General features: G+C 43.9%; 1 protein-coding gene across 6 annotated transcripts in view; it reads right to left on the bottom strand.

Annotated features, from left to right (window-relative positions):
* The window catches only part of NCOA2 (nuclear receptor coactivator 2), a 305,109-nt gene that overhangs the window by 10,686 nt on the left and 272,909 nt on the right, over positions 1-21,514 (bottom strand). For all 6 annotated transcript variants that reach the window (XM_044245473.1, XM_044245474.1, XM_044245472.1 and 3 more), the window contains 8 exons: positions 19,915-20,130; positions 16,597-16,726; positions 10,112-10,277; positions 6,869-7,147; positions 6,081-6,158; positions 3,780-4,014; positions 2,034-2,211; positions 1,123-1,321 (listed from right to left, as the gene is read on the bottom strand). In XM_044245473.1, the coding sequence (XP_044101408.1) occupies positions 1,123-1,321; positions 2,034-2,211; positions 3,780-4,014; positions 6,081-6,158; positions 6,869-7,147; positions 10,112-10,277; positions 16,597-16,726; positions 19,915-20,130 (1,481 nt within the window). The remainder of the gene's footprint in view (positions 1-1,122; positions 1,322-2,033; positions 2,212-3,779; positions 4,015-6,080; positions 6,159-6,868; positions 7,148-10,111; positions 10,278-16,596; positions 16,727-19,914; positions 20,131-21,514) is intronic.

Below are 21,514 nucleotides of genomic sequence, written 5' to 3'. Positions count from 1 at the left end.
TTTCTTAAATTGCAAAGGGCTTTGAATTTTCTTATGCACTACTCTGCATTTTTATTAACATCTTCTTATAGAATACGCTGAGGTGCTGTAAAATTTAGTAAAATTTTCACACAAATTGTGGTTTACCAACATCAGATTAAATAGACCTAATCAAACGGAATCTTTCACCATTCTCACAATTATCATCTAACTGGAATATACAGTTCTGTCAGTGACTTACTAAGTCATTTAAACCCTCCATGCCTCGATTTCTCCATACATGAAGTAACACTCAGGGTCCTTGCCACATCTCTACTTTGCATGAACTACTGAGGTAGTAGAATGCCAAGCCATTTTGTGCCCTTTAGAAAGAAGTCTTCTGTAAATACGATTTAAAAATTACCAACTGATATTTTTACCTGTGGCTCAGCTGCCTCAGATTCCAAATCCCGGGCTGACTGAGATAAGTGTGCTGAGTCTCTTTTCCACCAAGTGAAGTTGGTGTGCTCTTAGGGATAGTAGAATCACTACAGCCTTAGTCAGAATTACAGTCTCAAGCAGAAGCCTTTTAAAAATATTGGCCAGAAAATTATGGCACTCACATCCTCAAGATGATGATTAGAACAGTTTTTGGATGACCGGTGTCTCAGTCTCCCTGCACGCCTGACGTGTCATTTAAAGCTAACTGGGTGGGGGCCGGGCGGGGGATGGAGTGGGGAATAAAGCTAACGGGATGGCAGGCAGTAAGTTTGGCCTTTGCGATTCATCTGATTTTTCATTTAGAAGAAAATCAGTTCTTTAGCTATAAATCCAAAATAAAGCCATTTAGGAAACACATTTACCATTCCATTTTTAGAGATTCACTTTAGATATTGCTAAGTTCCTCAAATAATTTAAGTGACAAAGTTAAGAAATACTTTCAAATATCCTTGAGCCGTCAAGAATCCTTTCATGTTTATTTCGTCATTAACAAGTATTTCTGTTAATGGCACTAACTCAGGTAAAAGTAAGGTGAGAAAACACTCATCAAAATAAAAGTGGGAGTTGATGGTAGATGTTAAGTATGTGGCAAGATACACTGAGTGCAGAAATAGACAAAAAGTTTTGATCAGAAGACAGTGGGCTGCTTCTCAGGGTGCTCACCTGCTCGGGACCCATGGAGGACAGCCCTGACGTAGGCACGGAGGTCACTGAGGTCATGCTGATCTGTCCTGTCATCTGGTTCATGTTGCTCATCCCACCTGTGTTGGTCGCCATGGATACATTGATGTTCATATTGTTATTGTACATGCTGGTGTTTGCTTGTTGCCCAAAGTGTGGTGGGGACTGTTGTGAAAACATGCTAGAACCCAAGGAAAAGATGAAAATGTCAAGAGTTGTAGGGCAAACAGGCAGGCAGTTCTGCCCGCTGGCTTCTCAGGCAGTTTCTTCATTTACTTCAGAATGAGTAAATCTAAGCAAAAAGAATCCAGGGTGGGGCAGCCAGCAGGGGTGGAGTCCGAAATGGTAAGGGGAAGTGCTCAAGGAAGCTGCAGGGGTGACCACGCTCCTCTCCTTTTCCTAACATCACTGGGAAGGTCTAGAGATCTAGTTTCCACTTTCACGTCTGCACGTAACAAGCTTTTTATCTGGTTGCTTTTATTGCATGCACTGATAAAGGATGGCTTCTAGGGCACTGCCATCCAGAGTAGTTTCTTGCTTAAACTGGTGGGGTGATACCTTCTGAGGGGAGTTCCTTTCATTCCTAAGGAAAAGATAGGGTAAGCTTTTGTAAGTTCTCATAACTTCTGCCCTAGGAAAAGTAAACTTCCTTAATAGTTTATTTGACATTGTTTGCTTGAGCAAAAAGTTAAGAAAAAAACAGAAAAGATGGGCACCTGGGTGGCTTAGTCATTAGAACAAGTGACTCTTGATCTCAGGGTTGTGAGTTTAAGCCCCTCTTGGGCATAGAGCTTACTTAGTTTAAAAAGAAAAATACAGAAAAGAGACAGGTGGTCTAGAGAAAGATTCCCTGGTGATCATTTATATCAAAATGCCACATAAACATGGCATACCTGTTTCCGGCCATATTCCCCTGTGCCCACCCGTTCATGTCAGAGGAGGCCTGGTAGGCTGGATTTGCTTGAGACTGCTGCATCATGGGGCTCTGGGTATGCGCCATTCTGGGCGACATCAGAGGGCTCTGGGGCGTCGTTGCCCCAGTAAAACCTGGATCAGGCTGCTGACTTATTCCTTCAAAAACAAAACAGAAATTGGAAAGAGATTGTTAGTGTTATGGTAGAGACTAGGGAGAAAAAAAGAGAATGTTCAAATTAACATACACAGAGAAAATTACTTTCAAATACCTGGTTAATTATATACACCTTAAAGAGACTCCAAAATGGGATTTAATTCATGAAGCAAGAAATTTTCATATCTTACTTCTCTACAGTGGTCACAAGGATGCCTAAGAACCATGTTAACCACCATGACTAGAGATGGAGAATATATTGTTCTGTCCCCTTATCCCTCTCCAAATCAAGAATGAGTCAAACAGGTATATTTCTCTTTTACCTGAAATAGTCTTTACATTTTTATGTATCAGTATAACTGGGTTGTTTATAAACTTTAGGTAAGATTAAAGTTCAGCTGTATATAGAAAGTTAACACCTGAGTAATTTTTTATTGAATCAAGTCATTCTGTGATGAAATCAATGCATTTTTAAAAATAAGTAACTGCATCACGATTAGCCTGTTTTGCCTTTAGAAAGGGCTCTATGGTTCTTCAGTGCTATCTAAGATGAGCGAGAATCAGACAAATTCTATGTAAGCTTCTTGTTCAGTGTAGAAGCAAATGGCATTTACGCTACAAGGAGAGAAAGAACTTTCAGAAGACTTTTCGAAGTCATCAAAAAGGACATAGAGGAAAGGAGCTTCAAAACAAAGGCAGCAACTCAGGAAATTTCAAGGACAGTAAGGGAAGCGTGTTTCTGCCTAGATGTGTGCAACATGCAGATTTAATTGATACTTAGATTAGCTGTGAAAGAGAAGTTTATGATTACATAGAAAAAGCTGCACAGGAACTGTTTCTTTAAAGAAACAGGAGACATGAATGTAAGCACCACACAGACTTGATATTTTTAGATAACTCTGGCAAAAGATAGGTAAAATCATTTAGAATAGGAACAACATAAGCACTTACTTTTATCAATAATTTAACCTTTCATTAAACATGACATGCACACAGATATTAATGTTTATGATATGAGACGTCTGTCTCTTAAGACTGACATTAAACAACCAATCAACACGAAGAAAACCTAAAGGCCTTCCACTGGGGTTTCTAGTGGAAAGCTTCATCTTTTTTTAAAAAAATTACAGAATGTCTAATAGTTGTATTTATATAGGTCTTTCAACATTTTGTACGTATCTGTTGATTTGAGTCAGACTCAGAGGTTTTCAAACATAAACACATGGCTATGCCCCTGTGTGTCCAAACGCTGACAGAAACACGTGTGTTCACACACACTCACACACACAACCGAGGGACTGTATACACACACACTTACTTCGGTCACTTTTAAAGTAAGATCTGCACTCAGAGAAAAGGCGATACCTGAGCTGAGAGATGGGAAGGTACTGTGCAGGACCTGGGGGCTCCTGACCGGCCCCAGCTGTCCTCCCGGGTTGCCTATCGCTCCCTGGCTAGCCAGACTCATCTGGGAGCCAAGCAAACAGCTGTGAGGGCAGAGCTGAGACCCAAGACCGGGGGACACTGGGGAGAAAAAACTGGAGAGGTGGTGGGGATGGAAGCCCAGTACCGTAGTTCGGAGGGAACGGAAACTGCTGTGCGTTTGCCTGGGGCATCCGGGGGTTGCTCAGAGTTGCTGGTAAGCCTCCAGGAGCCACCATGCTTGAGGTCATATTCAACCCTTGTCCTCTCATCATCAACGTTCGCTGCTGAACTTGCTGTTGCTGATGCATCTGTCTCTGTCGAAGATGCTGGTTCAGGATTTCCCTCTGTCTTTGGGCCAGCATCTGTGCGTTAATCGGTGCCTAAAATAGGGGCGAGGTGGGGAGTACACAGAGGGAAACATTGGGGGTAGACACAGGTTGAAAAACAAACTATATATTAGAAAAAGGACAAAATCATTTGGAAAATAAAATAACAGGAAAGAACATTTTAGAGGTGAACAGTTGGTGGGTGAGGATGTGAGCTTCTAAAGTCTATAGAGATGATGATTTTTCTGAAACCCTGCAATGACTTAGAAGGGTGCGTTCACTGTTAGTTCAAGTAAGCAGGAACTCACCGTGAGAGGCACGGTTAACGGGAAGGACTCCACAACACCAGTGCTATCTGTAAGATGAATGTCCTAGACACCTTAAAGTGGCAACCTGGGTCTCATTCAAGGGACATTCAGGTCTAACAGGAAACCAAACCATCTGTGCCAAAACGTGGCTTGAGACACTTTGGAAAAGGTTGAATGGAGGCACGAAGAAAGAGGGGAGCGTAGGGAGAGGGGGTTAATAGGGACATACAAAACAGTCCAGGGCAGAACGATGAGGAGGAAAGGAGGGATGGATGCAGGGAAGGGGTGCCAGTGCTTGCTGCCTGCAAGAGGAATAAGGCCATTAATGGGTCCTAGTGATGCACAATCAATCTTCATTACTCATGGATTCCATACTAGTGAACTTACCTACTTGCTAAAATTTATTGTAACCCCCAACTCAGTATTCACAGCACTGCTGTCATTTATGGACATGTGCAGAGAGGCAAAGAACTTGACATGTCCAAGGTGCGTATTGTTCCCACCAGAGGCTGAAACAGGCAACACTGCCTTCTTGTCTCAGCCTCACACTGGAAAGAAGTGCCCTTTTCCTGGACTCCTCAGATCCACGTTTTTTACTCTGTCGTGCTTTTCCCTGGTGATCCTGCTATTTACAATGGTTCCTAAGAGGAGTGCTAAAATGCTGCCTCACTTTTTTTTTAAAAGATTTTATTTATTTGACAGAGATCACAAGTAGGCAGAGAGGCAGGCAGAGAGAAAGGAAGGGAAGCAGGCTCCCTGCTGAGCAGAGAGCCCGATGCGAGGCCTGATCCCAGGACACTGAGATCATGACCTGAACGGAAGGCAGAGGTTTAACCCAATGAGCCAACCAGGCGCCCCATGCTGCCTTGCATTTCTAACAGCGAGAGGCGGTGATGTGCCTTCTGGGGAAAACACGGGTTAGATGAGCTTCGCTGATCAGGCAAGAGTCCTAGCGCCACTGTCTCTGAGTTCAAGGTAGCGCATCAACAGTATGTATCACATAAAGTGCCTTCAAACCCAAACACACATGAGAAACAGGGTTCTGTACTGACGGACTGAGGACAATGTCATCACCACAGGCTGGCGGGAACCGAACCCTCTCTTTCTCCAGTTCGCTAATTCAGTGTTTGCGTTCACTTTATGGAACACAACCAAAGTAAATACTGAGAATCGACTGTACTTGGCAGTGAAAATGGCAGTGTTTAGGAGGGAACTACAAAAGTGACAGGCTGCGGTGCCTGGATGGCACGGCTGGTTAAGCACCCGACTCTTAGTTTTGGCTCGGGTCATGATCTCAGGGTCATGAGGTTGAGCCCTGTGTTGGACTCTGAGCTCAGCTCAGAGTCTGCTTTGAGTTTCTCTCTCCCTCTGCTCCTCTCCTAAGCATGCATGCTAGCTTGCTCTATCTTTCTGAAATAAATAAATCTTTTTTTAAAAAAGGGGGCAGGGGACACCTGGGTGGCTCAGTTGGTTAAGCAGCTGCCTTCGGCTCAGGTCGTGATCCAAGGGTCCTGGAATCGAGTCCCACATCGGGCTCCTTGCTCGGCAGGGAGTCTGCTTCTCCCTCTGCCTCTGCCTGCCTCTCTGTCTGCCTGTGCTCGCTCACTCTCTCCCTCTGTCTCTGACAAATAAATAAAAATCTTTAAAAAAAAGGTGGGGGCAGGCAAGACGGACGTGTGAATGACACAACAGATTCATGGCATTGATCTGGGTCAGATGGCTTCTGAGTGACTCTGCACCAAATATCAAGGAGGAAGAAATGACAGAAAATCAACAGATGCTGTGAAAGCTGACGGCTGGTTGGCTCCTTACCTGTGTTGGTACTCCAGGCCTCAGAGTCAAGTTCACGTTGGAAACATTGCTGATTTGATTCATAAGCGGCTGGCGATTCTAAATGCATGCACACAGAAGAATCAATACATTTTTAAAACAGCGTATATTTTAAATCACTTTTCTTAAGAGATCACCCTCCCCAATGTAACCTCTGAATGCCATTAGATACTGAAACCACATAGTTTACGGTGGAATTCCCTTAGAAAGCTAATTATCAGTAAGGTTTTACATTGCTTAAACAGAGAAGGTATTTTGGACTGTTGCTGGAAATCTGTCTAGGCTTGTTTCAATGAGAACGCCTATGCTTGAGCTATCTAGGTGTTCCATAAGGCAGCACTGCTCTGTCCCCATTCAGCTGAGAGTGACTATTTCTGTCACGGGGCAGGACTCTGGACTGGAGCTACTGTTGTCCTGCGGGCTCACACTGGGTTAGAAACCACGTGAGGTCCTTTTACTCACGTACTCATTGCGCAACGCCACACAATAACCCCATTTTACAGATAGGAAAATGAAGGCTCGGAGAGCTCAAGGCTCCACTGTTAATAAATAACAGGGCTGGGAAACACTGAAACAGATGGACAGCTACTCCGGGCTGAAGTGGAGTTAGCTGAGGAGACAAAGAGAAACCAGCAAAGCAGGCAAGAGCGGGAGATGTTGGATCATCCTGGAAGGGCTTCCAGCACTTCCCACGGACACAGGATGGTTATGCCCTCTCATGCCTAACTGCCCCCCAGCCGCCACCTTCCCAGGCACCCACAAGAGCGGACCTGTTGGGCCTGGAGACGGTGTTGCAGCTGGAGTCTCAGCTGGTTTGGCTGGTTCTGCACCAGGCCGGTGGGCCTGAGGCCTGGTCTGGGCTGCATGCGGAGTGTGGCGTAGCTCGGCCGCTGGCCCATGCTGTGAAAGCTTGGGTCTTGCATGGCAGGATAGCTCCCCTGGGCCATCTGTGCCTGAGACGCGTACTGCTGCGGGAAAACGGCGGCCTTCTGCTCCAGCATGATGTTCGAGTCTTGACTTGGGAACTGCTCTGGATCGACTGCCTGGCTCTGCAGAGAAAGCCCAGACGTGCCCCAGTCAAGTAAGGAAAACCACCGGAAACGGCAGAGTCAACATCAGGTGAGCTTCTCTCACTGTCACACAGCTGAAGCTTTCTATCCTCACTTACGACTCAAGGCACCTGGTTTTCTCCTCAAGAGTATCTCTGTTCAACACAGCCCTGTGTGTGAGGCCAGAAGCGGTGCTGGCCCGGACTCCCAGCGATGCTTCTTCCAAAGGAAGCAAGAACGAGGCCTCGACTACGCAACTCTTCCTCCTCACTTCGCCAGTAGGAGACTGACCTGGACTTTAAAATGTGCATGTCCCCTAGAAGTGTTACATGTTCTCGCTCATTTTTCATACCTGCATCCATCATTTTAGTCAGACAGCCACCCTGGAGCCTAGCTGCGATCTGCTGTGTTGGGGTGCTCATCACCATTCTTCCTATTTTGCAGCTATCAAACACGGAGACCTGCAGCCGAGAGGCAAGCTGCAGCAGGCCCCTCTGGCTAGGTAAGCAGTGGGTCCCCCTCCGGGTGTGAGCCAGCATCTGAGCTCCTCGCCAGCATGATACACTGCCCTGGTGTAACTGTCTTCTATGGCCGACAGAATTCTCTACAGTTGGCCCCCATCTTACTACCTCCTAGACATATCCGATGTGTTTGTTGTTCTGGACTTCTTACGGTTGCCTTATCTGGATCAGAATGAGACAGGTGTAGAAAATCCAGAACTAATGCCAGGAGGAGCGTCTCAGTGTCTGTGTCTAGGGCATGAAGGAGCACCCGGGAGTTCCCTTCCTTCTACTTCTGGGTGGATTGCTCCAAACCTCCAGATACAAGGAGGGAAGGAAGAGATGCCTATCTCTTTGAGTTTTCTTCAGCTTACTCATGTCCTAGGCCTCACTCAGACCAGTCTATCCAAGGTAGAGCAGGAGCCTGGGGCCGCTGCCTTCCCCTGAAAAAATGTGGATGGAACCTACCCCGGGGAAACCATTCATTATTGAATTACTGCTCTAACCACACCTACAAAACTATCTCAGAACTTTAAATACTTGCCCATCTTTAACAGAGAAGAAATTTAATTAAAGAAAAAAAAGATTTCATTTATTTATTTGACAGAGAGACACAGCGAGAGCGGGAACACAAGCTGGGGGAGTGGGAGAGAGAGAAGCAGGCCTCTCACCGAGCATGGCACACAATGTGGGGCTCGATCCCAAGATCATGGGATCATGACCTGAGCCAAAGGCAGACACCTAATGGCTGGGCCACTCAGGTGCCCCAAGAAGAAATTTAATTATATAATTTCCAGTTTTAAAGATTTAAAAAAATTTGTTATTTATTTGACAGAGAGAGGGAGAAAACAAGCAGAAGGAAAAGGAGAGGGAGAAGCAGACTCCCCCACTGAGCATGGAGCCCAATGAGGGGCTCGAACCAGGGACTCTAGGATCATGACCTGAGCAAAGGCAGATGCTTGACCCACTAAGCCACTCAGGTGCTCCAATAATTTCCCTTTTTAAAGAAAACACACAACTCTGATGTGTACAAATAAATCCATTTGTACTCTCCATTTCCTGACTCCACTGTATGTTTCTGTAATTCAGTTTAATATGATATTATTATATTCGCGACAGATGTGATGAGACAAAATAGAAGACAGAGATAAAGAAAGGAGACTAAAAATATCAATGATGAAATGACACTAGCTTTGACAAAAACAATGCTACAGGTGGCTCAGCAATCCCAACAGCCATATTTTTAAATGTCACTTGGAGCAAACCTGAGGATAACAATACCGACGAGGCTGACTTCTAACTACAACTAAAGCAGAGCCAGCCGGCCACACAGGAAATATTTAAATTCCATGCTCCTTTATCGATTTACTTTAGGTTATATTATGTAACCTCTCCAGTCATTTCTTTCCATTCTGCTCTTCTCGATATGAATTGACAAGTCTTCAACCCCACCCCCCCCGTCTGCTGCACGGCGGGCATGATGACAATACTGTTTCTGTGCTTCGGAGAAGCCTCTGCTGGCTCTGCATCGCCTTCACACAGACCCTCCTGACATGCCACGTGCCCGAGAAGGAGGGTGGACACAGGAAGGTTCTTTTCAACAGTAAGAAATAAAGATGATTTGTGCTGAAAAAAAAAAAAAAAAAAAAAAGACGGAACCGAGACTGCGATCGTTTTTTTAAAATCTGTGGCTGTTGATATGCTTTACAAAGTGAATCAGAAGGTCTGCTTTGCGCACGGTTAGCCGAGTAGCCAGATACAGAAAATACGGTGCTATTGCATGAGACTGAGTGAGGTTTACTGTATTTTTGCTATAAAGTACTCTTTAAAGCAGAGAATTACTTGAACCAACTAATTGTCGGGAGGAGGAAAGCTAAATAAGCACATTAAGACTGGTTAACTCCCTTATATTCCCATTTATGCTTAAATATCCCCCAAATTACTGTGGGCTCAACCCACACAAAGGTAAAAATGACTAATGAACTGCAGCTACTTCTAAAATGACTTCTGCTAACTTACGTGCAAAGTATTCGTTTAGCACAAGAGCTTCCTATCACCAACCCACAAATGTAAAGACTGAATAAGATGATCATGGATATGGACTGGTTTTTTAGAAGAAAGGGTTCTAGGTCATTGGGGCAGCAATGCTTCAGTCCTGACTTCCCTGTTCTCTGCTCCTCGTGAGTCTCTCCCTGTCATTAGGTGAGTCGGCCCTGACTTTCAGGGCCTTTCAGCTCAATAACCCAAATTATATGTGAAGCACATTTTCAGTGTTTTCCATCCTTGGGCAAAAGTTTATGTGATGGTAACAAGGAGGGCAAGGAAGAAAACAGAGTTAGTTAGTTAGTTAGTTTGTTAGGAGGTAAAGCAGCACTCTAAAAAGCAGACTGCAGATCATAAACAGAATGGACAATCTTGTGCCCACGAGAATGCTGGGCCCCCACCAGTGCCCTGCGGCACGTACCTGGCTGACCAGTTCGGGTATCCCGAGTGCTCTGTCAATCTCCTCAAGGCCATCGAAGTTCCGCAGGGCCAGATAGAGCTGGTCCAGGAGAGCCCCTTCATCACTCGGAGATTCTGCCGCAGGATGCGGACACAGCATGTCATCTGGAGAGCTGCCGAACTGCTGCCTGTAAGGAGACAGACTTCACTTCGGGCCCGTGGAGAAGCCAGCAGATTAGAGCACACTTGCTTTCTCTTAAAAGCTGACAAAAGTCAACCAGCTGGCTTCCAGGGTCTTCATAATAAAATACCATACCAGCCAGACATAGAACAAAATGACAAGTCACAGTGACAGACACACTTTTGTTCAGTGCCTAACACAGGCCAGACCCAACTCGAGGCATGGGATGTATGATTTCTGTGGTTATTGCCTCCCACTTTAAGGCTCGTAAAGATAAATAAGTAACTGTGTAATCGTCTTGTAATAAGAAAATTACTTCTAAAAATAAGAGATACACAAGGAAAGCAGGTGACGCAGAGGCTGAGGGACGTTCAGCTATGTGTCGGGGATCACAGGAGCGGACGCCGTGGTGCAGGGACACCAGCACAGGCACGCGTGGGTTTAGGGCCTGCCCGATCCCCGTACCACCACACATGTACATGGAAGTCTCAGGCGTGTGTGTATTTACTCTGCCCTGAAGTAATCAAAGGATTTTTCTGAATGTTAGTAGGAAACACAAAGTTGACGGAACAGCCTTATTTCATATGAGGCTCTGATGACCCACCTGGGAGAGACTAGAGACCTAGAAGCATAAAAGGTACATTAATGTTTTTAAATTCAGCTGTTGCTAGACTAACACTGGCTGGACTAATAGGGAAACTTCTCAGTCATGCATAAGCAGGCCTTGTGAACATTTCTTAAAGCCCTCAGGAAGTGTGGCTCTTGGCCTGAGTTAGACACTCAGGAAGGGTAGATCACAAATGTACACGTTACATTTATTATATAAGGTCATCGGTGATATAACCATAACACTAAATTCCCAAACTCCATGGAATATGAAACTCTTATAATTTAAATCAATTGAGACAAGTTGTGGGGGGTGTTTAAAAAGAACTTCTGAGTTAGTTTAATATCAGAAGGGAAAATGATACTTGTATTTTGCCAAAAGAGTCTAATCTGTACTCTTAGAGTTACCATATAATGTTCTGGAGAAAAGAAAAGTTTATGAGTAAGCAGCTTCATTTTTAAGTCACTGAGAATAGATCTGTCAAAGGATGAAGTTCTCTGACCCCCTTTCATAGGCCATGTTTTCTAAAGACAGCTTAACATGCCACTCTGGCTGAGAGTCCTGAAATGCTGACTATTAAAGCCAACAATTAATTTCAAACAGTTATAATACAGTGCATTAAAAAACAATTTATACCCTCCATTTATCCCTAGTAACTTGCAAAGAAAATCGCCCAATTTTAACCGCACCCTCGATGACACTGCTCACCTGCTGTCACTGCCTCCAAGCCCACATTCCCACCACCTCTGAGCCACCAACCACACGCCAAGTGGTGTGTGATGCAGCCAACCGGGTCCATTCGAAGGGTCTCCCGTTGCTAAAGGCAACTGCCACTCTTGGAGGCTCGTGCTCTGCATGCAGTTCTGGGGCCTTTTCTCCACCTGCCTCTTCCCCCATCACTGCCTGGCTTCTCAGTAAGACATCACTAGTGAAAATGGTTCCTCCTGCCCTTCCTGCTTCTCCAGCATCCGCACTCTTCCAAAATTTAGTTTTGAAACATTAAGGGTGATCGGGTCACTCTGCTGCCACACTTACCAAGTGGGAGGAGGAAGGAGCAGATGTAGAAAAGTGGCAACATGGAAGAGAAACACCAAATGTGACAGAAGCAAAAAGAGGAGGAACTTCCCCAGAGGAGTGACCAACATTTGGATGTGGTTAAGTTTCATGAAAAAAGAGTACAAGTCAGCCAGGAGTGGATGTTGTCTGTTTACCAAATCGCTTATACCTGGGACCTCACTCCCCAAAGATGCTAGTTACATGAGGCATTAAAAGATTTTCTTGGTCTAGCTTTATTCCCTAATTTTCAACTTCTGTTTCTTCCCACACAAGCATACCCCTTCACCAATGGCAGGCTAAGGTGAAATTTACTCTCTTTTTAAAAAGATTTTCTTATTTGACAGAGAGAGAGAGAGAGAGAGAGAGAGAGAGAGCGAGCATCAGCTGGGGGAGTAGGAGAGGGAGAAGCAGGCTCCCTGCTGACTCTGGGATCATGATCGGAGCCAAAGGCTGTCACTTAACCAACTTAGCCACCCAGGTGCCCCTGAGATCTACTCTCTTAAGTCTGGGAAGGCTGAGGGTTCACATCAATCCAGAGTCTCCAGTTTTGGAACAGATGGATACCCAGTGTCAGCAGGGAAGGGAGGTACAGTTGCCCTTTGCAAGACAAAGCCACCCCAGGAAAGATACATCCAAAGGCAAAAAGGAGAAAAAAAAATAATGCAAATGCTTATTTGCATTTAAAAGAATTTCCAGCATAATAAAGTAACCCATTTTTGTCCCATGCTTTTCTTTTCTTAATTAAAAAAACATCAGGACGCCTGGGTGGCTCAATTGGTTGGACGACTGCCTTCGGCTCAGGTCACGGTCCTGGAGTCCCAGGATTGAGTCCCGCATCGGGCTCCCAGCTCCTAGGGAGTCTGCTTCTCCCTCTGACCGTCTCCTCACTCGTGCTCTCTCTAACTGTCTCTCTCAAATAAATAAATAAAATTAAAAAAAAAATTAAAAAAACATCAAACCAGTGCATGATGCTGACTGAAAGTCAAACAGTACTTCCAGGCCTTCCTACTCTGGTCAAGGCCCTTGTCGAGTCAGCTTCTTTTCAGTTCTCCTTATACAAAGTTGTCAGGTTCCTTTTCCCAAAACGAATTTTACTGAGCTGATTCAAAATTCTTATTTCAGCTCTCCCAGAAAATATCGATGTTCCCAGACAGGTGGTTGTGGTGGAATTTAAGTAGACATACACTTTGGTAAAGCTGGATCGTTCCAAAACTCAACGTCCACAACTTCCCTGTCAGCCCCAGCCAACCTGGGCAATTGATCTTTTTCCAGAAGATGACTTCTACACCACTACAAGGCCACAACTTGTCATTCCAGGCTTCCCCCTCTCTTTTCCACTTAAAACTGACATTGTTATTTATGTTAAAAACATCAGCTTTGGACTATACCCAGTGAAGAGATCTTAAATCTCCTTGTTACCCCAGTACTGGAAACTGCATAGGTTCAGTAAATTTCCAGCTGACGAAAATAAAAGGCTCCTGATCAAGCCAGGATATCATACCTCATACTCAAAAAAGTACAGTGCATTGTGGCTTGATCTAATAAACTTGGGCATACCACACATCTGTCACTTCCTAGAGACATCATAATATGACTGGCTTATGGGGAAAAACACCAATACATACTTCCAATCCCAACTTTAAAAATGCCTACCTATTACCCTGCATTTGGGCAATTACAAATACAGTTAAAACCTAGACAGCGTCTAGATCATGACCTGAGTTGAAACCAAGAGTCAGATGCTCAACCAACTGAGCCACCCAGGTGCCCCTGAAATCTGTTATTTTAAATTTTTTTAAAATATTTCATCTATTTATTTAACAGAGAGATCACAAGTAGGCAGTCAGTCAGAGAGGGAGAGGAGGAAGCAGGCTCCCCGCTGAGCAGAGAGCCCGATGGGCTCGATCCCAGGACCCCAAGACCATGACCTGAGCCGAAGGCAGAGGCCTAACCCACTGAGCCACCCAGGTGCCCCAAAACCTGTTATTTTTAAAAAGATTTATTTATTCATTTATTTGAGAGAGAACATGAACAGTGAGAGGGCCAGAGAGAGAGGGAGAAGCAGACTCCTTGCTGAGCAAGAAGCCCAATGTGGGACTCAATCCCAGGACCCTGGAATCATGCATGACCTGAGCCGAAGGAAGACACTTAACTGACTGAGCCAGTAAGGTGCCCTAAAACCTGTATTAAAACAAAACAAAACAAAAGAACCCCGACAAACAACAACAACAACAACAAAGAACAGTAAGAAACTCTGGAAATGTACTCTACTTTATGATATTTCAGAAACCCTGTTGCCTTTCATCATCTGTGCATTTGATAAGAATATTACATTATTTTAAACTAGAATAATCCCCAAGGGACAAAATGCTCAGTCTGCACTAGGGTCCTCACTGAGCCTTCAACTCCAACTCCTTGTACATGAACCTCAAGTTCATATTTCAAGTTGCGACAGCTTAAGTTTTCTAACAAGTTTGCTTTTTGGAAAACACTGTGGGTGCATCCTTTAAGCTCCCACAGTGCCTTCTGGCTTAGGCGTCTTTCCACATAGGGACTCTTGCCACCCACCAACCAGCCAAGTGGTACCATCACCTAGGGCTCAAGGTCACCTGAGCACCATGTGCTTTCAGTGCACCACTAAAAACAACGAGATTTTGCACAGAACATAATTGTGATGTTGGTTTGCAGGGAAGAGTGGAACTCTCAAAAAGCCAAGCACAAACAAAAGACCACCTGTGAGCTAAAACTTGAGCATCCTGAGCCACTGGTGAGAGGTGTGTTTTATCCACAAAGCAGTAAGAGAGTTAGGGTTTTGGGCCAAAGTGAAATAAAAGAGTTAACTTGAGGCTGCTGGACTGAACTAAGGGAGCTGGAGCAGACCCCCACCCCTGGCAGAGAGCACTACAAATTCACTTTTAAGTAAAGTGTCCACAATTTCGACCTTAGATGTTTCACTGGCCAAGAGACACTTACGAACTTCCAATGCGAGATTACCAAAATACTCAGGGAAATAGGCCCTCATAAGTGAGAGTCAATATTGGATTTTAGACCTCTAAGAAATCCAGATATTGGAATTAAAGAAATTCAGAGAAATAATGATGAACGTAATGCTTAAAGATATAAGGATGGAACCACAAAAATAAGCAAACAATGAGGCTGTGAAAAGCAGACCAGGCAAATACAACTTACAGAAATGAAAAATATGACTGGACCAAACATAGCTGAAGAGATAACTAAAGAACTGGATAAAAAATCATCCTGATGTAGTACTGAGATGAGATGGAAAATACACAGATTAAGAAAGCAGAGTTTAGGGACGCCTGGGTGGCGCAGTTGGTTGGACGACTGCCTTCGGCTCAGGGCGTGATCCTGGAGTCCCGGGATCGAGTCCCACATCAGGCTCCCAGCTCCATGGGGAGTCTGCTTCGCTCTCTGACCTTCTCCTCGCTCATGCTCTCTCTCACTGTCTCTCTCAAATAAATAAATAAAATCTTTAAAAAAAAAAAAAAAAAAAGAAAGCAGAGTTTAGTGGTGGGGGGGGAGGGGCAGAGGAGAGGGAAAAAAAGTCTGAAGCAGGCTCCATGCCCAGTGCAGAGCCCAACTCGGGGCTCGATCTCACAACCCTGGGATCATGATATGAGCTGAAATTAAGAGTTGGATGCTTATCTGGCTGAGCCACTCATGTGCTCCTGGAGGGCAGAATTTTTAAAAATCCCGTGTCAGCAGAGAAGGTGTAACATAGGTCTAACCAGAATCCCGGAAGGACAAAATAGAGAAAATGGGGGGGGGGGTAGAATATAAAGAAATAATGGCTATAAATCTTCCAGGACTGATGAAAACCATGAATCTACAGATTAAAAAGAGTACAGCATACACCAAGTACCAAGCAGTATAAATCAGTCCACACTGAGACACGCTGTAGTAAAGGTACAACACAGAAAATACCAAAAGTATTTCAAAAGCAACTAGACAGAAAAGATCACCCACAAAGAAAAATTATTAGACTGATAATACAAACCAAAAAAATTTCAATCAAACATGATCACTTACCACTTCCTTTCTCAAAAAACTTTTTCAGTGGCTTAATGAAGAAGTCTGAATTCTTCAGAGTTTGGGATTTAAGACCTATTACTAATCCCTCTTCTTGCCAAGTCTTCTTGTACTGCCTTTACTATATTAAGTGGTAAGATATATGTTGACAGAAAACTAGACAATTTTCAGTTACCCTAAACACGAGCTGTTTCTGCAGCCTCCAGGCTCTGACTGTGCTGCTTTGACCCGCTGGACTGGCTTCCTGCCACCTGCCTCCTGAAGCACATCTTTCCTTCCAGATTGTGAAGGAAAGTAGGATGCTCCTTCCCAATGTATTCCTCTTATGGCATTTATAGTACATACTACTTTCTACTGCAGTTATTAATGTACATCTTATTTTCCAACTAAATCGTAACTTTTTAAAGACATGCCTTAGGTCTCCCTGATTTTTGGATTTCTCCTTCTCTATACCCCGTGTCCAATAACTGATGATCTAGTCTGAATACATGGAAACTGGCCAGGACCGACCGTTTAGAAGAAAAAGAGTAACTTCCGACAGAGGTCTAAAGTAACTTCCAGAACTCACCATGAACCACGATTCTCTTGGATTTCCTGGGTGCTCAGGACTTACCTGTTTTGGCTGGCAAAGGATGCCTGGTCTATAGGCAGGATGCTTTCGGGCCACGGGGCCGTCTGATTTGGAGGAGCTTGCTGTTGGCTGTACTGAGGTCCCCCCATGTTCATCTCTAATTCAGATGGCCCTGAAAAGACAGAAGACAAAAATCCAAAAACTTCACAACTTGTCATCAGGGAAGTGCCTATTTCTGCCACGTAATATAAAGTGAAGTACCTGGTTTACATAAAGTGAAAAAGACAGATGCAATGATCATTAGGTGAAAATAAGAAGACTGAATTTTTGGTCTGAAACAGAAGCAAAGGCAATAAATATCAAGGCCTATCACCCACTTAGGCAATATCTAGAATGCCAGCTCTAAACTTTTTATAGTCTCTCTCTCTCTTTTTTTTTTGAGAGAGCGAGCGAGAGCAAGCGGGTGCGGTGAAGGGGCAGAGGGAGAGGGAAAGAATCTCAAGCAGACGCCCTACTGAGTACAGAGCCCTTTGGGAGTGAGGTGGGGGAGTGGGGGGCTCGATCTCATGACCTGAGCTGAAATCAAGAGTCAGAGGCTTAACCGATGAACCACCCAGGCGCCCCGGCACCCTGACCCTGTAGTTTTGTTGATGTGGGTTATATTGTATTGATACTTACTGTATGGGGAATTAACATTGGAAAATAGAAGAAAACAATTATTCACTCACTTAAAATAATTGTAAGGGCACCTGGGTGGCTTAGTGGGTTAAGCCACTGCCTTGGGCTCAGGTCATGATCTCAGGGTCCCGGGATCGAGTCCCACATCAGGCTCTCCGCTCAGCAGGGAGCCTGCTTCCCTCTCTCTCTCTCTGTCAAATCAATCAATCAATCTTAAAAAATAAATAAATAAAATAATTACAATAAATCTACTATATGTTAACATAAACAAGCTTTTTTGGTTTGTTTTTTAAAGATTTTATTTACCTATCTGACAGAGAACAAGAAAGCAAAGCAGGGGGAGGGGCAGAAGGAGAAAGAGAAGCAGGCTTCCCACCTAGCAGGAAGCCCAACTCGAAGCTTGATACCAGGACCCCGGCATCATGACCTGAGCAGAAGGCAGTCGCTTAACCGACTGAACCATCCTAGCGCCCCTGAACAAGTTTTTTAAACAAGAAATGGAAAAAACCCTATCACTGGCATTGTTTCAGACTTTGGAAAATCACTTTAATGTCTGGCTTGATAGAGGAGAACCAGACAGAGACTACTACGTGCTCCCACATTCCTCCTACGGCAGTAGCGCACAGCATGTAAATTCCAGAACTCGACTGTATGCTTGTGAGAGGCAAGATGAAGACGGCCAGGAGGGTCTCAGGATTATTACGGACTGAGCTTTTATATTAACTGTCATTCAGTTAGCTCTTCCTGAAGAGAGAGGGTGGAACAGAAAGCAGGCCCAGACAACTCAGATGTGCTCTCTCTTAGAAGTTCTTTTGAGGTTTAAAGCTAATGGGTGACATGAGCTTTTCAGTGATTTTTTTGTTACCACCACCTGCAGACCTGTCTTTCATTACAATAGGTAATTTTCTGTTGAGTTTAGGGCTTTTTTGAATTTGTTAAAAATCAGAGAAATTCAGCAACATAATACACAGCTCAAAGGCCAGGTGAGGTGCCCTCCAGCGAAGAAACACAGAGAATAAATTAAATTTCTGGATATAAGGGATTTATTAATTATGATATTTATTTATTCTTTTCTTTTGTATTTCAGGCAACCTCCATACCCAACATGGGGCTCAGACCCATGATCTTGAGCTCACAAATCACATGCTCTACCGACTGAGCCAGCTAGGTGCCCTTAATTATGACATTTAAATGAATAAATCAATATATTAAAATATTTTCCAGCTTAATTCTGGATGAAAATCTGGTCATTTTTAGCACTGTTCCATAGAAGCCTCAAATTATATGAATTATGTTTGGAAACCACTCATTAATTCGAAGTACATTCTCCGCAGAAAGGCTATCTGAATGTCACCTCTCAGAAACATGCCAAAATGTGCTGAGCAAATTACACAACTAGGTAGGAAAGCGCAGACCAGAGGTAGGATGAGAATTCTGCGTTGTTTTGTCAAAACAATCCTGGTAGCTTTCCGTTAATGATTTAGCTCTTACTCATTGTACCATACCTAAGTATATGACAAAGGACATAAACATTAACTTATCTGAATTATGCTAATGTGCAAGATTTAGAAAAGGTTATTATGTCAATGATTAAGAAAACAATCCCAAGTATGAGTTGTACAGACCGTTAACATTTTTTTGAGGTAAGATAACAGTTTTATTGAGGTATGATTGACGCGCCACATAATTCACCCGTTTAAAGTATATGACTCAGTGGGTTTCGATGTATTTGCAGAGTTGTACGACCACTACGACAATGGGGCTTAAAACATTTTTATTCCCCCCAAAAGAAGCCCTATGACCATTAGGAGTCACTCCCCATGTCCCCCATACCCCAAGCCCTAGGCAATCACTTCCCTACTACTTTATCTCTCTAGAGATTTGTCTATTCTGGGCACTTCGTACAAATGGTGCTGTATAATGTATGAAATCATTAATTTTAATAACATGTGAACTGTATCCAAATAGAATTTTAGCTATCCTCACACTTTATGAGATGTTCTAGAAGACCCTATAGATGTTCTAGAAGACCTTGTCTAGAAGACCCTGGAAAGTCTGGTTTAATAGTCTAGGATGGTGGCCCCAAGAATCTGCATCTTAATGTCCTGAGATGATTCTGATGATCACCCAGAGTTAGGAACCACTGCTGTAACATTAAAATATTTTTTAAAAATAGCATTATGTATAACATTCACAGTGTGACACTCCAATTCACTTCCCCCCAAGGTTGAAATGAGATAACTTAATAAAAATAAAACACCACAAATATAGTTGATTCTCTAATGTAACTAGAAAGCTTTTCAGATTCTATGATTCTATCCAGAGTTCTAGCAAAATCTCCCTTATGACAGCTTGCCATGAGGGGAATCATCTAAACTGCAAATGAAGAGCATATCTTGAAAAAACTTTTGGAGCTGTTACTCTCTTCTCAGAAAGCATGGTGATTAAAAGTAAAAAGCACTATAGGGGTGGCTCAGTCAGTTCAGCGTCTGCCTTTGGCTCAAGTCATAATCTTGGGTCCTGGGATTGAGCCCCATGGCAGGCTCTCTGTGCAGCAGGGGGGCCTGCTTCTCCTTCTCCCTCCATCCCCCTGCCTCCAGCTTGTGTGTGCCCTCTCTGATAAATAAGTAACATCTTTAAAAAAAAAAAAAAAAAAAAAAAAAAGCACTAGAACTACCTTACCTATATTCATGACCTGAGACTGAAGCATCTGTCTTGGGCCAGGCTGGCTGTTGGGTCTCATGGGGAGGCTGGCTGTTGGGTTCCGAATCATCCCTCCTTGGATTGGCCTGTTCATGGCACTGGTGGTAGCAGCACAGGTGACTCTCACTGCAGAACTCTGTGGCGCCCATTCCCCAGACGGCATAGCGGGCCGGGGAGGATTGCTACCCACCATTCCTGCAGGCAAGCCAAAGGGAACAGACATGGAGTAACTGAAAGCAGAGGCAGCACGGAGAACACCAGATGCTCTTACTCTGTATAAGACAGTCATTCTGTAATACACAGTTAGCCCAACAGGTAACGCCCTCATTGGGACAGACGCAGACCCTTGGCGAAGAAACAAGAGTTGGCAATTTCTACAGTTTTCAAAGCACAGACTTGCCACTCTTCATGGTTCGGAAAAGCTGTTAAAATTGTTCCCATATGTACTTAGAAACAGGTGCTGTGGTGTGTGGATAACCCCAACTTCCTTCCTCAGGAAGTGAATCACATTAGCTGATCTACACGTCAGTGCTTTACTTTCCAAAAGGGAGGTGAGGGCGAAGAGAAACAAGGTTTAAGCTGGTCATCAATACTCTGGTTATAAATCCAAATCCCAGAACAGCCCATAAAGCTGATGTCACATCTTTAAATCCTCAGATCCCTTTCAGAGTACTATCATTTGTTAAGCTTCGAAACTGACCATGGTAGCCTCTAAAACACGAAGAAATTACAGGACCTTTCTACCACAGTTTTTTATATCCAACGCAAGGGAACTCCCACTTCTAGGGAACTTCAGCATACCTGGACCACCCCATTCCTGATCACATAGGCCTAGAATGGCTTAGAAGACTGGTAAAAATCTTCTTATACTTGAGATATTATCTGTTATTGGGCCACACTTAACAGTAAAAGCACAATACTCAAGGCAGAAGCGAGTGTTCGCTCTCTCTGGCCTGGCCCCGCTGACAGCGGCCAAATATTGGCTAAAGGGGAAAAACTCCAAGTGAGAACCCAGCATTTTGAAATGTTTAATGATGGGTCTATAAAAGTCTTGCTTTCATGATGGGGCGCTTCGGTGTCTCAGTCGATTGAACATCTCCCTCTGGCTCAGGTCATGATCTTGGGGTCCTGGGATCAAGCCCTGTGTTGGGCTCCCCGCTCAGCCGGGAGTCCGTTTTCCCTCTGCCTCTCCCCACCACCGCTCATGCTCTAGGAAGTAAATAAAATCTTTAAAAAAAAACAAACAACAACACCAAAACACAAAACTTCTGCTTTCAAATAGACGGCTTGCTTTCATTTACTTGAATTACGATAACTAAAAGTAGGGTGTATTTAAGAAACGGAGAGAACATGTATTGTGGGTTGCTTTTCACCGGTGAAATGAGAATGTGCTACGTTAGGATAATCAAGAATAAAGGGTAATTAATCTGACTGAAAAAGTTAGAACAATATTATAGTACCATATATTTTAAAAACTATTTGAAGATTAAATTTGAACCACACAGTGTATTATGGGAGAACAGGTATTGTATTTTTCAGAAAATCTGGTCTCTAAATAATGTAACAAGATTATAGCAAG

Source organism: Neovison vison, chromosome 4, assembly GCF_020171115.1.
Source record: "Neovison vison isolate M4711 chromosome 4, ASM_NN_V1, whole genome shotgun sequence".
Taxonomy (NCBI): domain Eukaryota; kingdom Metazoa; phylum Chordata; class Mammalia; order Carnivora; family Mustelidae; genus Neogale; species Neogale vison.
This window is presented reverse-complemented; position numbering and strand designations above follow the sequence as displayed.